General features: G+C 38.4%; 1 protein-coding gene across 1 annotated transcript; it reads right to left on the bottom strand.

The window, feature by feature from the left end:
- Window positions 1–4,710: 4,710 nt before the first annotated feature.
- On the bottom strand, window positions 4,711–22,597 carry LOC149297973 (5-hydroxytryptamine receptor 3A-like). Its single transcript, XM_089487844.1, has 9 exons — window positions 22,591–22,597; window positions 19,308–19,465; window positions 16,513–16,557; window positions 15,924–16,033; window positions 14,603–14,772; window positions 12,860–13,017; window positions 11,594–11,804; window positions 9,727–9,957; window positions 4,711–4,991 (listed from the first exon to the last, which is right to left on the bottom strand). The coding sequence occupies exons 1-9, from the start codon at window positions 22,595–22,597 to the stop codon at window positions 4,711–4,713; spliced, it is 1,371 nt and encodes a 456-aa protein (XP_089343970.1).
- Window positions 22,598–24,014: the final 1,417 nt, after the last annotated feature.

Here is a 24,014-nt window from a genome sequence, read left to right as displayed (position 1 = left end):
TATGCGAGGAGAAGATTTTATTGGTAGAGCTGAACCTCCCAAGGGAAGCTTTAATCGCAGGGAAAAGGGAGTGTGCTCCTGACACCTAGTGGCCAACATTGATACTGCACTTCTTTCTAAATCATGGTTCTGGCCGGGGAAGCATTTAACCGAGTCCCTTTTTTGCTTTGCTTTATTGCTTTTGAAAATGTAAATGCTCTATTTTGCATAGCTCTTAATATTTAAAATGGTTAAAGAGCGATACTTCTCTCTAGGAAGCAAGTTGGAAGGGCGTTTAAATGCTTGGTGGATGTGAATCTGTCACAGTATTCTACAGAAGTCTAGAAGTCAGAGAGATTGATAGAAACAATAGGAAATGTGCTTAAAAATTAAACTGTGTGAATAATATATACTCTTCTATAGTCAATTATATACATGTCTATCAATAGATATAAACCCCCATCTAAAGCGAAAATTTTGAGAGGTGAGTAACTGGGTATATAGTTTTGAACTGGAAATTACATAAATCCATTTATAAACAATATATATATATATATATATATATATATATATATATACACACACACATATATACTGTATATATTTAAAAAAAAATGATTTTACAATATTATTTTTAATACACACCAACTGTTTTGAGACTGACATTTTCTCCCAAACCTCTGTATATGCACAACACCTATAGCACATGTATATGTATAAAAATTCAATATCAACATACAATACTGTGCTTACAAAGTCAAGTGGAAACTATTTTGCCACAAATTGTGCATATAAAAACTGTAACCTGAAGAACATCTAATAATTACTAATGTTTCAAACTTAATACAGGTAACAAGAAAATAACCCAAAACACAAAACAGGCTTCATTTTTAAAATAATTAATGAAATAGAATGTTTTGGGGTTTATGGCAGGTAAGAACCATTCCTCCCATCTGGTCTGCCCATTTCTTCCTGATGTGAGGATATTAATCACTCCTTGGTCTTGTCTTAGAGTCAGGATAGCTTTATACCCATCTCATGCATGTTTTAATGGTAGTAGCCTCTATTACTTCTGTTGGACGTCTGCTTCATATTGCTTCAAGGAAAAAAGCAAGAAAAAAAAACACAGGCAGACTAGATGGGTCAAATAGATCTTATCTACATCCTACATCCAAATTTTCTACCTTTTTTTCTTTGATGGTTTTAAGGAGAAAGAAAGAACATTCAAGAAGGAAGCTCCACTGAGGCTTAGGACTGTGTTAAAAGAACACTTAACTTTTATACCTGAGATTGAGAACTAAACTTTTATATATATATAATATATATATATATATAAAACTAGAGATCATGGAGGATAGAGTCTCGGGGTAAGATTATAAAATACATGTGAAATGACAGTTGTAGGAGAACCAGCATTTTTTCCTACTTTAGTAAGAATTTATACTGTACCTACTAAAATATTAAACCCAAGATGGATAATGGAAGAGAAGTGAATGATCGTATGGTCTCTTAGATTCCCTGTGATTTTGTTTCAGATTTCTGCGTTGTGTTGAGGATTTTGGGGATGGGGTTGATCATCTTAACTTCCTGATTTCACTGGAATCCACTGGGTTTGGACTTTCATAAAGCATGACATCTCAGGGAGTTTGTGTTAGTGAAAACACGCCATGGTGTCGATGCAAGAACATCTAATAAAAGAAACTCTCCTCTTATCACACAGCACCAAGGCTCTGCCGTGTAGCGTGTTCGCAGAACCAGACACCACTCCATCATACTACGGTGGGCGACTGGTGCCTTCTTTAAGGAACAGATACGTTCAGGTGATGCTGCGGGTCACGTGAGGTTGCACTCGTATATGAATTTCAAATATGTAAAGGTCCAGCTCCCCCTTACGAGTTGTTTGATTGTCTTCTTGCACGTCTGAGTTGCTTGTGCTGATTTTGAGCCGTCTTTAGGTTCTATTTGCTTGCAGTCTGGCCATTGACCTTCTGCTCTACATCCGACCTGTCTTCTTCTTGTTCTCTGGTGCGTCACTATGGATTATTCAGCGCCAGTCACTGGGTTCCTCTGCCAGTATATGACAATTTTTACTGCAGAAAATGGAATGGCCTCTCTGTATGGAGTGCCATGCCTCTTCCTCATATTCAAGAACTGGCTTGAGAGCCTCCGTCCTTTACTGTTTCAAGACAGACTACACAGGTGACAGACAAAATAATTTTTATTTTGCGAATTGCGAATTACTCAGTAAATAAAGCAAGCTAATAACACGCATCGAAAAGCTGTAGATATTAATCCCACTTGCTTTGGATAGACCTAATGGTAAATGTCACCTAGTTACATGTTTTATATACGTTAATATAGCGACTCCAGAACAGGACGGCGCCGATCAATCTGAATATTGGCTTTATCCAGTAAGGCGTTTGATGTTACATGAACGTAACCGATTGGAGAGGTTGTTAATTGCCCATTGTGCTGATCAGCTCTGTAACTCAATTGATTTAACAGGGATCAATGAGCTGATTTACTGTCTTACTAACTCCTGGTCTGGACACCTCATCAATAGATGGTTACTTAGGGACGATCGGCACATAAAGTGTGGAACAGATGTTAAACATCACCTCTCCATACCTGCTTAGAAACACGAACCCTTTCTGTGTCAGAATAGAGCGGGGCATATGTTTTTTTTTCTTATAAAACACTAATTAAAACTTAATCTGGTTGCCATTAAAGAATATAAAGGTACAATTTGTTATTCGATCAAGAACTTTGAATGTTTTCGGTAAAATGCTTATAAAAGCATAGAGTCAGATTTGAATAATGGCTGATAAGGTGCTATGCTTCTGTAAATAATTTTAAAATTAGAAGTTTATTTCAAATTATAAAATTATTTTAATATAATATTTTTTCATGTTTTCACTGAAAACAAATGAATACTGTGGAAAAAGGGATACTTTTTTAAGCTATTGAGGCACAATATCACAGAAGGTGTTTTTACACTTGTTACATTTTGTTAAATTCCCAAAGACCGAATTAGAAGTTGGTAATATGCTTCTTGTTCTGGACAGCACAGTCATTTTAGGGGCAACTTGGGTGGCATTTGAACCTCCTCATTACCTTCAGCCCATGTGTGCTCCTCAGCATGGGCTTCATTAAGTGCATGGGCACCAGTGAGGAAGTGGCAATCCTATCTGCACAAGCCTGAGGGGCCAAGACTAGATGACCAGGGGCCTTTTTAGAAAGTGGGCCCTTAATAGTGTATTGTACCTCCTCCCAATGATGTGTTCTGGACTAGACTGACTAGGCCTAGGTAGGTAGCCCCTCTGCCACATAATAGGGAGTCTGATTGACTTAATGAGCTAGTTTAAAGGGAGACCACGGATCTCCCAAACCAGCTCAATAACACTGTGGAGGACTGTTTTGAGTCGACACAGCCCTCCATAGTTTCCTTCTGCGCCGTGGATCCTTAAAAAGGAGAACGCCAGGATGTAACATCATATCATGATGCCCAGCAATAAAGATGGCGGAGAAGAGTGGGCAGCTTGTTAAGCCTAGGACAGCCCCGGAGGTAAATATGCCACTGCTCCTTCTCCATAGGCTATGTGAGGGATCGTTATTTAAATACCAGCATCACATTATCCTAACTTTATTTTGAGGAACATGAAATCAACAGTTAGCAAATTACTTTTTCCTTTTTTATTTTAGAAGTCTGGTGCTTCTCATAATCACACGCATCTTAGGTTCTAAAATTAATGTAGCTATTAATATGGTTTAGCGCAAGTGCTCACTGTAGCGTACATATTCATCTATCCTGAGTATAATAGGCCATTTTATATGCTGATAAAATTCTTAACTACGAAACATTAGATCTTAGTTTTTCACCTGCTGTAATTAGTACTACAACAGGTCAAACGTACAGATTTTTGAAAAAAATAAGCAAAACAGCTTGGAATTACTGAACCTATATGTTAGTTACAGGCATTTGTAGTGCTTTGTTAAATTGTTACAAACATGGAAGATAAATATATAATTAACTTCCTTGTTTCATCAGCTCTAAACATTCCGTTCCGTTTTCTTCTCCAAATAAAACTGTAGACTAAAGTTTCGTAATAAAGTGTTGATTATTTTTGGGTATGCGGGCTTGTGTTGAAGGAAGTGGTCCCTCACCTGCAGTTAGAGATCAGGAGGACAACTGCTGCTTTTTGGTCTCCTTCTTTTTCCGGGTACATAGGTGCAGGGAGATGGATGGTTTTGCTGATGAAGTAATCGATAATGTTGTTCACCCTCAAATCCTTGATTGGATCTCGTTATTATGGACCAGAAACATACGGGCTGTTAGGGAGCAGTGCCCTATATGGATTTGTCTGAAACATAGGAATGAACAACCATTCCCCATTGCAGTAAATGGAGAGAAACTCAGATTTTGTATTTTTTTATCATTCATTCATTTATTGATTCATAGGCAAGCAGAAACAAAAAAAGGTGCAGGTGTGTAGTTGAAACAAGCAATTTGTTTATCCCGCTGTTGAGCTGAACCTGTTGCATATCATACTGAGAAATACATTGTATGCCCAAGCAAACATGGTGAATGGTGGCCGGACATGTGTCCTTTCTTCATGGTCTAGTCAGGTTATTTATATGCCAGATGCATTGCAAACCTTATAAATTATACACAAAATAAAAACTATAATTTGGAAAAATGTATTCAAATCATGCAACAGCCATCCTTCGATCTCATGCCAGCTGCCAGTTTGACCACATTACTACCATGGAACAAATGTATGCCAGCAGGGCTACAAGGTAAATCCGGAAGAGGAGCATGTCCAGTATGTATCCAACCTTTAGCCACTCCTTGGTAATCTCATGTTCATCACTTTTCTCTAAGTAGTTTCGAATAGAAGCAACCTCCTTCTGGATTCCATCTAAAATTCCAAGGACTTCACCCTTAGTTAGAATCTCTCCCCCCGGCATCTCATTCTCCTCTGTATTTTCAATGCTGTGTTTAGACATTTTTTCTGCAGAATATAGGAGAAACATAAGCACGTGAGTTCAGCCATGCATTTCCATTTTATTTACCACTAAATAAGCTGATTGACCTCAACCAAGCATCTACTTTCTCATAAATGAGTTTTTCTGTTCTCTAGACCAACTCTCCATAATCGTGCTTTTGATTTAAGCTGTTCTTGCACATTCTAATGTACACTTCATGTGAAGTCTACATCTTTTGCAATGATAGATTATCACAATTATTCAAATGGGTCCTTTGGTGACAAAATTGTAGGTCATGGGAATGACCATTGACACACCAAATGTTGGTGGTATACATGTTATATATTTATATATTCTTTGTCTAACTACATTTTGTGTCAATGTTAGGGGATTATAAAGGAGAAAACATATCTGAATGATTGTCCGCTTACATAGACTAAACTTAGTGTTTCACACTTGGGCATACATCATTTTTGTCCGGGCGAACTCATAATCAATCCATGATGTCATCTATTTCCTTTCCTTGAGTAAAGGATCCATCTCCCCTTACATGATGTCAACACCGTGAAAGTACTTTATAGAGTGAACAAGACTGCCATTGCATTACACTATATACAATATAATATACACTATATACTGCACTATGTGTATTGTAATGCACTTAAAATGTATAAAGTATAGCTGTCAAACACAGAATTGGGTGTTCATGGTGATACATACAACAAAACCCCATCTATTGTTATTCTGTACGAACCTTTTCTTAGACTGCTATTTCCTGAAACCTACTCCAGTGTAAATGAGAGATATGGCCTGCATTTATCGGTGGTGACTACCATTGGAAAATGAAGAGAATATAAGTTTATACAAAATTATCTGAAAACCTCTGATTGGGTCTAACTGAAATCTGAATTTCAGCCAATCACACATCGCCTCTCAATTGCCAAAAATCATTTAAATATAACCCTGCAGCTTGTTCATAAATACAAACCACATTATCTCCTTTTGCCTATACAGGCTGCCATCCGCTTTTTGTGTGTCTTTGTTTAAACCCTAATGCGGCTAAGGCTTGTGCATGGGAGAAAATATGTAATATTTGCCTTTTGCTGTTTATTTAGGATCCTGTACTGTGTATTGACACAAAGAGGGTTGTTATCAGCTGGTATATATAGTAAGCGCTTCAGTGCCATGAATGTTCTCTTTTAATGCAAAATCATATTAACTGTGTTTAAGCATTAATCTTTGGTCCATCTAAATTAAACAAGGGTACCATTGGATAAGCAAATACTTTGATCTCCCTGTTTTAAATGGGCTATATTGGATGGGGGCTTGAAAGTAAGAGGTAATACGACGTTAGACTGTGGGAATAGGTAATAGCCAGGGGCGGGCTGGGCAGGGGGGCAATTGCCCCCAGGCCGCCCGAAATCTAATCTAAACGGTCGCTGGGTGCTGATGCCGCTGGCCGGCGCTACTTTAATACCTTTTTTTTAAATTTAATATGGCAAGCTGGATCGGCTATTAAATGAAAAAAATATTAAAGCAGCGCCGCCCGTCGGCATCAGCACCCAGCGGCCGTGATGGGAGCAGCGTGAGGGGTGAAAGGTGAGTGCGAGGGGGCGGAGCTTTCACGCTCCTCCCATCACTATACGGCCATCAGACTGCTGGAAAACTGATCTAAACGGCCGATGCGTGCTAATGCCGCCGGCCGGAGCTACTTTAATACTTTTTTTTTTCATTTAATAGCCGATCCGGCTTGCCATATTATTTTTTTTTTTTAAAAGTATTAAAGTAGCTCCGGCCGGCGGCATCAGCACCCAGCGGCCGTTTAGATTACATTCCCAGCAACCGATGGCCGCGTAGTGATGGGAGGAGCGTGAGGGGTGAAAGCTCCGCCCCCTCGCACTCAGACTGCTGGAGCACCAGATGTCGTGTCACTGACATCCTGTATACATAGAAAATAGTCTGCTGCTACCAGGGGATGGAGGTCTAGACGAAACCCCCCAAAAGTGGAAGTAGAAGGTTAGTAAACCAATTTATTTTTGTACAAGCTATATATATTTTTTTGTATTCGTTAAAAACAAAAAATAGGTATGTGTGTGTGTGTATGTAAGTGTGTCCCCAGTGTCACTTCTGTCCCCAATCAGCCCCCCCATGTCATTGCTGTCCCCATTCAGCTCCCCAGTGTCACCTCTGTCCCCAATCAGCCCACTTTATGGTATGATCCTGGTAGGGTACTCATATTAGCCTGCTGCTGTGTACTATACTTCCCATAATCCTCAGCCAGTATCATGGGGGGCATTTAACTGGCTGAGCATCAGGGGGACATTACATTTTGCTTTTTTTTTTACCATCCTTTGTTGCTATTAAATTTACTTATGTTGAACCACATTTGAATCATATTTGTATTTTTATAATGAATATGAGTTCAGGAAAAGATGGGCATATATGGTGGTCTGATTCATGGCACAGCGGGCCACTTCACTTGACTTGCCCCCCAGGCCTTAGGCTGCCAGCCCTCCCCTGGTAATAGAAATACTTCTGCTTGAGTTATTCTGTGCGTATGGATTATTCTGTCCAAATGTATTCTATAGGTTTAAAAAGAGCCTTGTATAGCTGCAAGTAGTATCTACAATAACAAACCTGTGTTGAGTTGTTTAGGTAACAGCTATAATTTTAAGAACAAAATGTTATTTTGCATGATAAACTGTTTGTCAGAGGGGTTGTTAGGAACTTTGTAGCCTGATAGGGTTACTGTGGGACATGGATGAGCATCACAGGACTTTGATAGGCTGTAGATCTTGCCAAATGCTACAAAGTGGCAGAAGATGCTTATTGCGGACTGTAAGGACTTACTGGGAGTGAACTGCGACATTCTCTCTGTCAGTCTGCTCCTCGCCAGTGGGAACAGTGTCCGTCAGCATCAGCCCCCCCCCGCGCCACCTAGTCCCAGTGGATCCTGCGAGCATCCTGTATCTTAACCAACTTAGGTTTGCGAGGGGCATACAACCTCATATGTATCCAGAAGGGTGATGAATAGTAAATAACATTCAAGGCACAATCCGGACACTACAAGTATACACTCATGTCCTCTGGACTTTGTCCTTTCGTCTTCCAGGAGTTTGTGAATTACTACCTACAACACTTTGTAGAATTTTATTTAGAAGTATCCAGTGTAATAAGATTGCAAGAGTTAAGAACCTATAGTTCCCTATGACCACATCATCTCTGCCCCAGGATGATAGTATGCTTTCCTCTTCTAAACGGTATGAAAGAAGCTCAGGCATAGCTACTGCAAATCTACCAGATAAGAAATTGTTTGTGTCCCCTGATTTTAGGGAGGACATTTTGTCCATGTACCATTCCACTAAGACTACTGGACATCTGCTTCTCCTGCAAACTGCTTCTTCTAGGTCACTACGCTTTTGGTGGCGTACTAGGAGGAGAGATGTAAATGATATAAGAGCATGCCAGATTTGTGCATCCACCAGGACTCCCAAGTCATCTCCCTATGGTCTACTACAGTCACTTCTGACCGTCCTTGGTCACACCTAGTCATTAACTTTAATGTTTAACTACCACCTTCTCAACATTTCACCACTATTTTGACCTTTGTAGATCACTTTACTAAAATAGTGCATTTGGAACCCCTTCATAAATGGGCGTCTACCGAGGAACTAACCATCATCTTTATTGAAGAGATCCTCCACCTACATAGATTACCTCTTGAAGTTGTCTCTGACCAAAAAGGGAGACGTGAACTTAGTTGGGAATTGGCTTGTCCTGCTCTACATTATCTCCAAACTAATGCTGTACAGTAGGCTGCATCTGGCCCTACACAGCAATGCGCAAAATGTGATCGCTTGTCAGCTCATGGGCGTGACACCATTTGACCCCAGCTAACCTTTTAGCACCTTGGGTAGCCTTGTTCTCCTGCTGGGCTGCTTATAGTCAAGACTTCACTTTCACTTTGCCCTTTGTTGGTGTATCATTTCTGCACAGTTCCAGTGACTTTTCTACACCAGGCTTGTTTTGTTTTTTTTAAACCTTGTCTCCTGCTTTCTTAATTAGCGGATCTGGTTTTTCACCTGGCTTGCCCTTTCACATCGCCTTCTGCATTGAGATTCGTATTAGGTGACTTTGTTCCTCCCCTGAGACCATAGCTAGCATTAAGTTTGGATGCTAGTCTTTGAGGGTCTGCTCCCATCTCCTGCTGCATTGTCCAACTGTCTCTGCACCGGGGGGTCCATGTACCTACCAGTTTCGTCACATGGACAGAGCATGACATAAATATAGCAGCACTACTTTTTAATATTTTCAGCATTTTATTAAGATTGGCAACCACTCTAAGTTACTGACACTTGGTTTGAAATAAAATACAATGTGACCCCACCTTCACCTTAAGGGAGAGTAAAGATTTCTAAATCACGCTGGTCTGGTGTGTGACCTCACTTTAACATCTCTAGAAATGCAAAGGACAAATTGTCAAAATGTGCACAACCTTGAATATTATTCCTATGTACTTTTACATCTTATTCCTATGTACTTTTAAAGTAAGGTGTTATCACAAGTATTTTTTTAATCAGATTAGTGAACAGTGTTTTTGGCTTCGTGATACGCGAAGGCATAATTTAAGCAGTTTGGTGTAATTGTTAAATTGAAACTGATGCTTCACCGACATGAGTTCTTCAAGTACTTAAACATTTAACTCAACTGTATCATTTTCATAAAATATAAAGCCATTATATATAGAGAGTCAGCCCTCACCAGCATCACTGTTCTCCATGTTCCAGGATATATCCGATCTGCTGGAGTATGATGCACCGATCCTCTTTGGTTCCTTGATACACAGTAACCATAGTATCCTCTCCAGGACCAGTTTCTTCACCCACTCAGGAACCCGAGGCTGGAGATGCTGTTTATGGACTATTCGCACTATGAAGATACTCTCTGTCAAGCTGATCAAAAGTAATGCCATGCATACTATGAAATATACACCTAAGAAGATTGAAGAAGTATTAAGTTAGACAAAGGAGCGTAGATTACGAAATAATTACTGCAAAATACATACACTTGTTTCTTCAAAGGTATCTAAAATAAAAAAAAATTTGGTTTTCAAATAACAGTAAACTAATTCATGTCCAGTGGAAACTGCATTGGGTCCTTTTCCATGGTAACGGATAAGTGACATTGGGTGATGAAGGTATAACCATTTGTTTTTTCATGTCAGGAAGCAACCAAACTGCAGTGTTCACCTGAACAGAACTAGATGCTTGTGAATGTAGGCATTCTTGTTCCAAAATATTGTAGTTTAATAACTATACCCAAAGTATTGGGGAGATCTGTCTTTAACACAGAGCAAAAGAGACAGCTGCAGCACTCCCAGACATGCCATAGGCAGCTGTCTCTTTTGGGTCCCTCAAGAGAAGTGAGTGAAGGCTGAAATAGAGGTGAAGGTCAATAGCAGACCTCTCAGGTCTGTCTTTTGGTGTCTGTGCATTACTTCATGTTTACGGAACATGGCACATCATACCTGAGAACTCTGAGTTCTCTCTGAGGAACCCCCAGCTAATTCAAGACTAGCTCAGCCGCCACACAAAGCTTCTCCCAGCAGAGAGAGAACTCCAGGAGACCTACCCAGTTCCCAGGTACATCACATCCCTGAGCCCCGGACCAAGCAGAATGCAGATTACAAAGGTGGGATTACACGGTGGGAAGTACAAGTGGGTTTAGGGAGTGGGCACTAGGTGAGGTTTACCCATCACCTCAGTATTAATAAGGACAGCCGCGCACAAAACCAAACACAATCTAAGAATCTTTGAATTTACTTGGTTTTCCGCAGTGACACACAATCAAGTAAAATATTGTTTTCATTGCTGCCTTTCAAAAAAATGCCTCTGTGAGCTATGAGTATGGTGGATACCTTTGTAAAGTTCTGTTTGTTTGAGCCAAGAAATATTGTTCTGGTCATATATTTCAGCTATCTTTATTATTTTTTCATATTTTATTATCACAAAGACATTCATATCTTGCTAGCTTGATTCATTTTTACTGTGTACAAACATAAATAATTCTCTAGTACTCAGTTTTATAATTTAACGCTGTTTGGTATTGCAAAGTACAATGAATATGTAAACAAAATAAATAAAAAAAAAGCTTATTTTCGTTGAAACTTTGGGAACGATATAAATGTTGAAGAGGAGAAAAAAACACCTTTTCTTCTAGTTCCTCAACTAGATTAAGGGGGGATTTTTCTGTAAGGGTTCTTGCTAATCCTGGGCAGAGTTCACTTAATAATTCATTAATAATGTCCCCTCTACCCAGCAAGCATTTGCCAATGATCTGTCCTGGATATGAAATTGCTCATAGGTGTGGAGGGCTTAAATATTTCCAAGCTCTAGTTTCAACATCACTGCCAGAAACCTTCTTGTGCAGGGGTTTTTACACGGTCCCTTTTTGATGAATTTATGTTGGACATGACTAGACACTGTGATTGTTGTATCCTAAATCTTTTCTAATCTTCCATGTTAATGGGTCGCCTGACTTGGTTTCCCACCAGGCCAAATTATGCCATCCCCCCCCCTGATTGTTGTGGTCATGTCATAGATAAAAGAAAAAGCATATCCATTCATACCTACTAATGGAGTTCCAATGGCTGTAGCAGGCAAAGTATCTGACACAATGATGAGAAAAACTGAGTACCCCAGGAGAAGTGTGATCTTAAAAGAGATCCTTTCTCCGCACTCTGGGGGGAGATAGTATCCAATTATATCCATAACCACAAGAAACATGCTGGGCAGCAGCAAATTCACTACATAGAAGAGGGGTCTCCTTTTCATAACTATCTGCAACAGAATAGACATAGTGCAGTTAGCATTCAACTCAGAAAATAGAACAATAATAATTTGAGGACCAATAGTTTGATAAAAAGTAAGACATTCTTACGTATGGCACAGAATCCACCACTATCAAACGGTTGCTAAAATAAAGTTAAAGCTAAAGTACCACTGTCAATGTGTGCCTCAGTATATAGTGATAGGTGTTATGCTATACCCCCGTCAATGTCTGCCTTAGTATATAATGATAACAGTTATGCTGTACCACCGTCAGTTTGCCTCAGCATACAGTGATAGGTGTTATGCTGTACCCCCGTGAATGTCTGCCTTAGTATATAATAACAGTTATGTTGTACCACCGTCAATGTTTGCCTCAGTATATAGTGACAGGTGTTATGCTGTACCACCGTCAGTGCATGCCTCAGTATATAATTATAGCAGTTATCCTATATCACTGTCAATGTTTGCCTCAGTATATAATGATAACAGTTATGCTGTACCACCGTCAATGTTTGCCTTGGTATATAAAAACAGTTATGTTGTAACCCCATCAATGTCTGCCTCAGTATATAATGATAACAGTTATGTTGTACCCCTGTCAATGTCTGCCTCAGTATATAATAACAGTTATGCTGTACCCTGTCAATGTCTGCCTCAGTATATAATGATAACAGTTATGTTGTACCCCTGTCAATGTCTCCCTCAGTATATAATGTTAACAGTTATGCTGTACCCTGTCATTGTCTGCCTCAGTATATAATAACAGTTATGCTGTACCCCTGTCAATCTTTGCCTAACGATAGAAGCTATGAAGTGTGTGTGTGTGTGGGGGGTGTCACATAGAGGATCTGCCCCAGATGTGAAATACTCTAGGTACGCCCCTGTGTGGTTGCGATGTAGACAATTTTTTTAGGTCAATGTAAGTATTGCTTGGCTTATGATTTGCAAGTAGGAGGCTTCCTGTAAGGAACCAGACATAGCCCATGTCAGCCCTAACGCAGCCCCCGGTAGGACCCATTGCTTGTTCGGCTCTAGACAAGAATTTTTGCCAAAGCGTAACTCACATTGAATGTGATCTCTCCAAAGTTTGTTTCTTGTTCGTAGAAAATGCTGTAATGCGGTAACACATAAATAAGGTCCCACTCTCCATAATTCCTGAAAATATGATCATCTGTCTTTATCTCATCTGGAGTTCTCCATAGGGAAACATTGATATCCTGAACTAGAAAACCAAAAAATAAATAGATAAATGTCACTTGTCTCAAATCATTCACAATGATAATTCTGTGTGAATGAGTGAAAACATGCACTCAACTTTTACACAAAGTGATATCGCATTACTTAGGGAATGTACAGTTCATGTGTCTCTATTACAAGCAATCTCATCACTCCCCAAAATAACAAGAACATCATGAAATACAATGTAGAGGGGTCATAGACATGCACTACAAGAACAGCTGAAATAAGGGAGTTCATATTTAGTACTAAATCTGTTATAAGTAGTAACAAGTGCTAGGTATTCTAAATTTGCACACACAGGATCCATATGTAATATCTACCCTATATATGGATATTTCAGTCGTGATTTATTGTACAGGTGGAAGCACATTCCAAATATACCTGGTGACAGCTGCTACATGTAATAACCTGATATTAGCCTCTTTATGGTCACAGCAAACAAAATAGAATACACTTCATTTTGCATAACCTTGCTGTTTTAAACGCATGTCTGACGTTCTACCTGTAGATGGCTGCTTCAATGTCATCGGTGAAGGCTAGGCATTATTAATTAATTATTAATTACGTTTTGGAAATATAGATGCTCTCTATCGTAAGTAGCGTACGAACTTATTCAGAGGGGTAAATTCCCAAATAACTACAGACAAAACCAATTCGAGACAAACAAAAACTATATTTACATGTATTTACTTAATGTATAATAATTATAATTATAATGTATATGATCGGTTCAGTCTAAACCCAGCAGATGAAACAAAATACAAAAAAGGTGAGAATTAACAATATATATATATATATAGTATATCCTATATATGTGTATAGACGCAAAGTAAGCTGTCATGGATTCATGTTAATATGCATTTTTCCATGTTCCCTATTTATTGATTTGTAGTTGGAGAACACCCGGCACAGGTGGATGAATGAAAATGAATTCTTAAATTCTAAAGGTTTCTCCACACTTTCCATAAAGGATTTTTCTTGAGTTGACAGTTTTTGGAGACTTCCTGTCCACAGTCTAGACAACAATGATGTAGTCGCTGCAATTAGAAACCCCTAGAGTTCTCACTATTAAGTTAAAAGCACTGGATGAGCGATATACAAAGGATTATAGCTTTTCAAGTGTAATGCATATGGGTTGGTGGTTGTGCCTTATTTCTGATTCCATATGAAAGTTCTCATGTTTATTGCATACAATATATACAATATATGATTAGTAGGAGAACATAAATACTTCTTGAATGAAAAGATCCTTCTCTCTGTTTTATCACTCTAGAAATTGAAAGTAATTTCAATTTTATTTCTGATTTACAGAACCCGGCCTCCTATGCCAGTACTGAAGTTTTCTCAATGTTCTGACACAAGCATCGTTATAAGTCAATTCCACCCATAACAATTCCTTCTACACATGCTTTTGCTGGGTAATACATCTATGTCTTCTAACATTTTACTGCCGGTACCTAAGTTCTGTTACTTCATAGTGTTCACTGTGTATCTACTTCTTGAATACATTCTATTTACATGTGTCAGGCCCTGTTTCTGTGGTTCTAGGTAATGGGAGAAGAACGTACTTGAGTGAATCCAGCTGGTGAAGGTGAGGCTGCAGTTCTGGATATCGAAGGGGAAGTAATAGATGTTGAGGTTGCAAGCTGTCACAATTTGGATTGGTTTGTTGTTGAACACTTTGCCTTCGCTGTTGATGTATACGTAGGGGATATCCAAAGACTTTTCGACAGCCACACTAAGAGAAGAAGTCAATCTGGTACTATACAATATTACATTTATTATATGAGTTGTGCATTCAACTGTTTAATACCAAAAATATAAAAATTCCAGGTGTTTGCATTGTTTCAATACATTTTTTTTCCCTGAAACTTAATTTTTTTACTCTTCCTTAAATGGCTTCTCCACACTGGTTGTTATAGACATCTGTGGCAATCCTTCTCCAAGTCTACTACGACATTTGGCGTTGACTATCTATCAGCAAATACTGCCGTCTTGTTTTTTAGTGTATAGTTGGTGAAATTATACACCCCTTATATTCATTTTTGGTATCGGGGACTTTTGGAGAAACAATATACTTAATCTAATGAATTTTACATGAAAACATTGACATGCAGCATATTAAAGAATATAAAAATGAGAAATCATGATGGGGATATGCACGTTAACACTAAAGTTGCATTAAAATAAAAACATGTGTTTGTTCAATCAACTTCGCTAATGTATGAATTGTTTTTGAAATGATTTCTCTTGGTGTTCTAGTCCTAGACGTTTGCCGGTGTATTACTCTGGCTTATGAGATGGATTGGAATGAATTTTCCTAATTATCTAACAATGGCGTCCGTACAGGTGAGTGTATAAATGGGCATTTGTTACAGATTCAGCACCATGGACAGTAGTTTACGCTCTGTCTCTAAAGCAGAATGCCCCAAATTATTCCTATGGGGGGGCCATCACGGACTATGGCTCTTGAGCAGTTACTACACATATGAGGCTTGACAAGCAAAGCATGATGGGCATTTTAGTTTAAGGAAAACTGAGATGATTGTTCAGTAAAACACACAGATGGTTTTCTATAGGGTCAAATATTAAGATTACTCGGATGGGAATTGTATGTACATGTTTGCTCTTATGCAAAAATAGAAGAAAAGAAGTGGCAAATAACCTTTTCACTGCAGCGTACTTCTGTAAAATATTTCTGCTAATAAAGTGAAGTGGTGCAGTCACCATAGCAACTAATATAATGTGCCAGTTGGTTGCCCTTCTTATGCTTCCTTGTACCAGCTGCATAATTCTCTGCTTGCTGTACCTTTATGTCTGTATCAGTCGTGTTATGTATACGTGTTGCTACATTGAATCCAATGGATAAGCTTTGTTTATTATACTTACAACTCGACAACACATATGTCTGGCGTCCAGATATTTTGTGTTGAAAAGGAAATTCGAGTCACATTCTCAAACTCCATGGGATTCCAGGTGAGGAATTCATCCACCCAGGACTGAAGAGGAGACAGGTAAGACATCTCAACTGAAACTGAGTGCTCATCAGTTTGCTAAGCTCTTCTGTATGATGTATTTTTATTACATACAGTACCCTTAGGCTATACTCATGTAACTGGACATTAAATATTTGTAGCCAGCGAGAAATAAATTAAGCCACAATTTAGGAACATCTAAGAATATGGATTAGTAGCATTTTAGATAAATCAAACCCATAAACAGTACAAACCCTGTGGATCAGTGGTATGGCGGAGGTTAATTAGAGATCTGACATGTTTTACTGTAGATCAATTTTATATTTAAAGCACCCCAATGTTTAGTAATGATTAAATGAGTAAATATTAAAGTTAAATATTTATATATTTATATTCAAGTAACCTTAAATTGTGATCTCTTAAGCATGTCATTTTTTCCATACAAAATGAAAACCCATACTATCATATAGCAAGATGAATACTAACTATTTTACGTTATTTACCTGGTTATACCAGATATAGGTTGTCAGCATTTGATTCTTTTCATCCTGTTAAAAAAAAAGGGATTATATTAAAACAATTCAGTAAACATTAAATGTGAATTTTCTTGAATTTAAAGGGACTCATGAAAGCCTGGACCAATAGATGCTTTGTTGTCACTTTTTATTTTATTTTATTTTATGTGATGTCCTTGGTTGGACATTATGTAGCAAGATCTGACGTTCCCTGTACTGAAAGTGGAAAATGTCATAATCTGGCTGTAGGACCATCATGAAACCCAGGGCTATGATGTCATGTCTTGAAGAAAAACACCTGTAACACATATGGTCTTGATTGTTACCATTAAAAGAAAATGTATCAAATACCGTATATCATGGTATATATTAAATACATTATAATGTATAGGCTATATATGTAGCGCACTTACTAAATACTATTTTTACAATCTAAAAGAGGACCCAAAATAACACAAAATATAAAATTATTAAAGGGACCAGCCACAAATATTTTGCACCAAAGTCTTTTCAATTACATTAAAAATAAGCATATGAGTAAAAACTGCCAACAAGTAAGGAATGAATGTTATCACAGTAGCACTCTCAGAAATTGTTATCCCCATAACTACATATTTCAATATTGATTTTTTTAAATAAAATTGTTGTTTTTACTTGGGCACTAAAAACCCATGAAATTATATGGTATTATATAGTAAAGTGTTATATTAATGGCATTATGCCTAATTAGAGGATTAACCGAAGGTTTGTATTATTACATCACCGAAGAGAATCTAACAGTCTATATGTAAAAGAATCACCTTAAAGACTAAAATGAAACGGATGAAATCTGCATAAAAAAAACCTCAACAACAAAGAAAGCAGATGAGAACCTGTGCGCATGGTACAATTTGACATGGTTATGCACAATAACCTTATTCTTATCAGTTGCATGTGTAGGAATTCAATTAAGCCCCTTAAGTACTTAATAGCTACCACCAAATATGTCACAATTAACACAGCTTTGCACATGCTAATAATATAGTTCATGGTGCTGTTTAGAAATACATTTAAAGGGGAACTGATACATAGGTTTAACTATTGTGTTACCCCATAACACTAAAACTACCTAGCAATTGTGCTAATTTTATTTAATCTTCCATGTTCAAGTTATTTGGGTTTATATTCTCCAGCTCTAACATCCTTCAAAGGCATAGCCAGACCCTTTCTTGCAAATGTCCTTTAATTCTCTCAATGAGAGCAGCATTGAAAGCCAACTATCAGCCAAAATGAGAGCTTGTAACCGGCGTAGGATACTCTACTCGCATTGTTTATGCAGACTTCAAAGAGTCATGCCCGTTTTCCTGGGTTAGTTTGCTTTAGAAGTCAAACTAACTGAATCTGGGATGTAATCTAGCCCAGCACGTGATTAATGAAGCCATAATAGACAGTGACGAGGAAAGGATGTCCAGTACCATTTAGTTTATTGCCCATTGCTATGTCTGGAGGTAGGATAAGACACAGAGTAGTTTGGGCTCGCAGGAGGCTGTGTGGGCTCGCAGGAGGCGGTGTGCACTCAGTATGGGGTTATAATACCAGTCTGAAAACTGGGACACACGCCAGCACAGCAGGGCATAGAGAATGGGAGTCATACAGAGTAAACTGTTAATTTTTGTTTTGCTGTTTTTACATGGATAACATATCAAAATTATGGTAATTAGTTCATTAGAATACACTTATTACAAACCTGTAATTGTAGAAGAAGAAAGCTTCTGATTTGTCATATGGAGCAAAGTGTGAAATAATGGAAAATTAACAAATTAAGGTTATATTACAAGGGCACGTAATTGATGATTAATGAACTGTATCTACTTAAGTTACCCCTATAAGACTACAGCTGGGGGTCTTGGGGCTGCCTTTGATTTCTGGGTGAGGGGAGTTTGCTTTTGGCTCCCTTATTCCTGCCCCGTTTCCTCTGTATTAGGGAGTAGTCCTGCCCCATGTGTGGCTAGACCTGGCTTTTACGCTTAGGCCATCCCTTCTTGCCTTAAATACATTGAGAAGGAGGAAGGTAGAGATCAGGTCCACCAGCTTCTTCACCACCTTGGAATGACCTTGAAAGAGCAAACTTATGGAGCAGAAATGGAATTTTGCGGCAAAACAGTATGGAAGTGCTGGGTGGATTTCCGGATTTCTCCTATTAATCAGCCCACACTTACAAACCCTATCAGTACATATCAGCTACCACCAAAGGGCGTCAGTAACCAGGCAAAAGAAAAGTAATGGTCGAGTATGTGCTTTATCTTATGTTATCCAACAGAAATTGTTACATGTTTTTATTCAGCATTTGTATTAGCATTGTCTGTTGCTAATGCTGACAAGATAATGTGTGCCAGAGTCATCGGCGCTACATCATGCCCATCGGCTGGTGCCGATATACTAGACAAATGTGTAATGTGCTTATGTTCTGTTATTTAAGATGTTCTGTTTATTTTTAAGATGCATAATTGAAGAACAAAGTAATAATGATTTCGGTGGACTTTTTATTGGTTTTCAGGCAAATATGGCAGAAAGTGAAGTACTTTTTAGTGTAATATGACAATTACCATTAATATTTAATAGTTTAATAATGAAGCTATAGATAAATACAGTTTACCTGTACTACTTTTACCTGCCGCCTATCAGGGGAATATAGCGGCCTAAGGTAGAAAGTGTACATGCAATCGCCTTGGAGAGGTTCATCTCGGATTAATGCACAGAAAGTACAGAAAGAAGAACAGAAAGTCTGATCATGTTTGGCTTACCACACCAATGATGGCGTATATGACGATGTCAATGTACACGGTGGTGGCCTGTCTCCAGTCACGAACGGGTCTCACTGCTTTGTTATAACCATCCATTAGCTGTTCTGCAAGGCGTTGGACGGCTGTTCCAGAGGATGAAACATTGTTGGTCTCCTGGGCTGCAAAGTAAAGTACAGTAAAGAGATAATTGTTTCTACTCCATAATACATTTTATTTGCATTTAATTCCATATTGAAATACAGTTTGTTTTACTATACATTAAAGGGTGGCCATGTTATTCTTCTCCGAGATCAGTAAAACAAATACACATATACTCCAGGTTCACTCATAAAAACAAAGTCATTTACTCATTTCCCCATGTGGCTTAGCACACTGCTGGAAGACAAAAATGGGTTGACAGTCCCATCTGCTGCGTTATTTTGTTATTTATATTATGTTCCATTCCAGTTGTTTACAGTTTTAAGCCTAGGAGTACAATCAATAACTTTTCTCAGTGGTAGGGGTTCCCAGACTATGTTTAACCCTTGTGGTTACAGAACTCTCTTGTCATTTGCCTGGCACCTGTCCGGGACTTAGCCGAGCATCCATGGAACTGTGTGGTGGCTAGGAAGTCCGGCAATGTCCGCCGAACTTTGGAATGAAGTCACTGTGGACACCCATTACCCTTCCACGTCGCTGGTTATATTGTGCTTGTGGTAGGGCACAATCGGAGGTGGTTCCTGAGCGGGAGCTCAAGGGGGAAACCTAGTTTTAATACAGATCTTCAGAACCAGGAACTCTCAGTCACGGATCTGGAGCTCAAGCCACACTATTCTGCAAACTATTCCTGGGGAGCTTTCCAGCTTTTTGAAACATAACATCTGTGAACCCTGAGCACTTCATTGATACCCCAGGATTGCTGCCTCTCCCTTGGGAAAACCACAAAAAAGGACTCTTTGCCAGGCAGGCATTGAGGGCTATAGGAACTGTATGGAGCCATCGGGCTGTCTGGATATTGATAATATTATACTCCTTATTTGATATATAAAGATCTGTGTTGTTTCCAATAAAGTAAGTTCTATTTTACCCCTACACTAAGTCTTGACTAGTGCATGGGAAGGATTACAGAGAGTTAACCCTTGAGCAAGTGAGCATTCACGGCAGGGAGGATTTCTTTGGCGGAGCTATTCAGTCTTCTATTTGAATTTACTGAAATAGTCTTATGGGAATATTATACAGTAACCAGGCATACTTCTCTACCAAGTTTCTTGGACATATGCAGTCTATTTTGTTGATAAAGGGATTCATGGATGCATGTGAACAAATCATGATTTGTCTGAAAACTGATGTTAAACTCAAGTAGATAGAACCAAAATATTGAAGATACATATGGGTTAATAGTATATATAACATAAAATAATATGGAAGGGGGAAGTTTGTATTCTTAAATGTACATATGTTGCACTATTATATAATTATACTTATGTCCATGCTAACCTAAAAAAGCTTTATTTCATAGATGCCAAAAACTAGTCTTTTGGACCTTTAAACAAACTAGGCATTCAGTATTATATGATATATTCCTTAATGAGACACAATGTTAATATATCATATTTCCTAAAGACATATCATGTAGATTAAAGTTATAGAGAAAATATTTCACAATGTTAACCCCCCCAAGGCAGAAAATTGACTTATTGTCTAAAGTAGTCAGTTGTGCTTCAAAATACACTCTGGAGTAACCGTGTTCAATCATGCAGCATTAAATCAATATATTTTTACAAATATACTCACCTGGACATTTTACGAGAACGGCAAGAATCAATAAACTCGGAAGGGCCCAGATTGGTGCTGACATCATTATTCCAGCTTTTTCTCCTTCTTTTCAATCTAAGTCCAGTTCTCTAACTTTTTGAAACTCTTCTGTTTAAAGGCTTCATAAATTCTTATCACATCCCAGATCTTCACAACCACTTTGTTCCAGTTGCAACGTTGAACAGTTTTGATTAGGATATTATACAGAAGCACAAAGCTGCTTGGGTAGTCAACAGTCACTATTTTTTTTTCTTTTTTAGAAGATTTGGTCAAGTCACTTAATCTTTTTTTGCGTCAATTATAGTATGGATTGATTTCTGAAATATCTTCCCATTCTGCTTTTTGTTGCATTATCATCTTCGGTAATTGTGTTAATCTCGTTTCCTCTCCTCGTTATTCCAGCAGACTTTTTTTTTTATCTTTCTCTGTAACTTTGCTGTGCCTTTTAATGTTTCGCTTCTTGTTCTGTTATATCAGAATTTAGAGGCTCTCTCTCTCTCATCCTCTTCCATTACCATTGCCATGGCTGATGCTAATAGCTTGTTTCACTTACAATTAGTTTCTTAAGCTTTTAACACTTCCTCTTTCATAAGTGGTCCAAATGGAAGAAATTAAGGAGGACCTTGGAGATATTGCAATGACTCATATTTCTTACATCCTTGAAAGCAATCTACAATGCTGTGCTCCTTGAAAGAAATAATTTCATTTATAATTTACAGGTAAACTCCTACCCAAGCTGGTTTTAGTAATTATGTAACACTGCACATAATAATCAATAATCAAAATAAATGTTTTGTTTTTGGAGCATCTACCCTGCCTGGCAGCACGTGGTGCCATCTAAGAGCAGCACATCCCTCAAGTCAAAAGGGCTGACACTGAGGCTCAAAAACACATGAAAACTGCAAGAATGAGATGATAGCTAATTCCTAAAGGATACCCGCCACCTAAAAACATTTAGTCAACAGAGCATAAAATGTTAAAACTCAATAAAACGGTTTCTAAGCCAACTGCAATACAAGATTCGAGGAAGACCCATTGATATTTTTCTTTCGGTATAAAAGCACCTCATTTTATTCCAATAAACTATCTTTCTCTGGAGACATGGAGGCCGCCATTGTTGTGAGTGGTGATATTGTGGGTGATGCTCAAACACCACACTGAGCTGTTGATCGCAATGCTATAGAAGACCAATTACTCCATAGAATTTTATTCTTGTATCTACTGTAAGGCGTATAATAAAGAATCAGTGGGGTTTATTCGCTGAACTGTGAGATTGAGTTAAATATACCAAGCAGCAGCAAACTTACATAAGTTGGACAAAAGTACAACTTATCCACTAAGGCTAACTTGCATTTACACCTGCAAAAAAGTCACTAACTACCTCCTACACCTGACTGAAAGAAGGAAAGTCAAGTTGAAGGAAATAAGCAAGTAACTCGCTGATTCAGTAACGTGCCATTTGCTTGCAAGAAGTGACTCTCAAATTTACCTTGCATCTCAGCGGGTTGCCTGGTGGTTTGAAAAACCACCTTCCTTTTCCCTTTGCCCCTCTATTAAGAATAGGATGGGGGTGATCGTCCTCCCTCTTTCCCCACACTTTACGCAGTGAGGAAAAGGGTAATAATAAAAGCCATGGGGTATAGTCTCCAACTATACCCCCTCATCCCCTGCTCAGGTGTCACCCATCTAAGCACACATCGGGGGCCAGGAATTTGGATAGTTAAAATCACTGCCAACCCCTTGGCACTCGAAGGGTGGAAAAAATGTACTTCACTTTTCAAAGCCTATCCAGCATTATCAATTAATGGACTGGACTCCTCATCTTTATTTAGCAGCAGAAGGTCCGGGAGACAAAAGTCCTTGTTCAATGAGTACAGGCCTCCACTTTCTAATGGCCTGCTTCCTGTCTAAAAATGCCAGACCCGGAAGACAAATGCGTGTGACATCATATTAATGGCTTAGAGCGCCAGAACCCTGTTTATTCAAATAGCTGAGATCAAGTTATAAATGTAATTACTGGCTGCTGTCTACTTGAGTCCTCGCCCCAGGACTTCACACATGAAATTTCAGAACCTAGTCATTGATATAATTTGATACAATAGATAGTAGTTTTAAATCAGTTCTGCCATCTCTCGGCTGTATAAGCCGAGGGCCTGGTATTATAAAAATAATATAGACAGACTCATTCTAACTTTCAATTTTCATTAAAAACCCGCCTGCTTTTAATAGCCATAAACCACAAATCTCCTAGTACCCATGAACTGCATTTTGAAAAAGAAGCATGAGTTCTCCAGGCCACAAAACGTTCACTCCAATTAAACCATCCTTGCCCAAGCAGCTCGTCGCCTGCCTAATTCCTTCTGAATTAGTAAAATGTAAGCTCACATGCGCAGAAACCTTTTCTTTGTATAAGTAAAATGTAATGCAAACTAGATATTCTATAGTAATGCATAATAGAGAATTCTTGCTCCCTGTTGGTGGCATCTACGGAATGACACAAGCAGTCAGCGAATGAATTATGTAGTTTTATGTCTCTCTTAAACCTAGTGGCTGGGAGGGTGAATGAGTCAGGCATTTACAAGAAGAAGAATACCTGACTCATCTACACGCATATCAGTAGGCCACAGAAAAAGCCTTTGTAAAAGTATTGTCCCTAAGCCATGGCGCTAACCACAACCGCAAAACAAAAGTGTCATTTGACATTTATTTATTTATTTGACAGGATTTATTTTTATCAATAAATGAAGAATGTATTCCTAATTGATAAGCACGAGTGATCACCCAGTGATAACAATATGAAAAAGATACTTCCCAACCATAGGCAGCTGCAACCCAAGAAAAGACACTCTCCAACTGTCCAACAAAATATAGATCCACTAAGGGGGGGATAGAAAACACAACAGTATAGACTGT

The sequence above is a fragment of the Sceloporus occidentalis genome, unplaced genomic scaffold (genome assembly GCF_023333645.1).
Source record: "Sceloporus occidentalis isolate IW3139 unplaced genomic scaffold, rSceOcc1.0.p SCAF_35, whole genome shotgun sequence".
Lineage (NCBI taxonomy): Eukaryota > Metazoa > Chordata > Lepidosauria > Squamata > Phrynosomatidae > Sceloporus > Sceloporus occidentalis.
The sequence above is the reverse complement of the archived record's forward strand: the minus strand, read 5'-3'. Positions and strand labels throughout refer to the sequence as shown.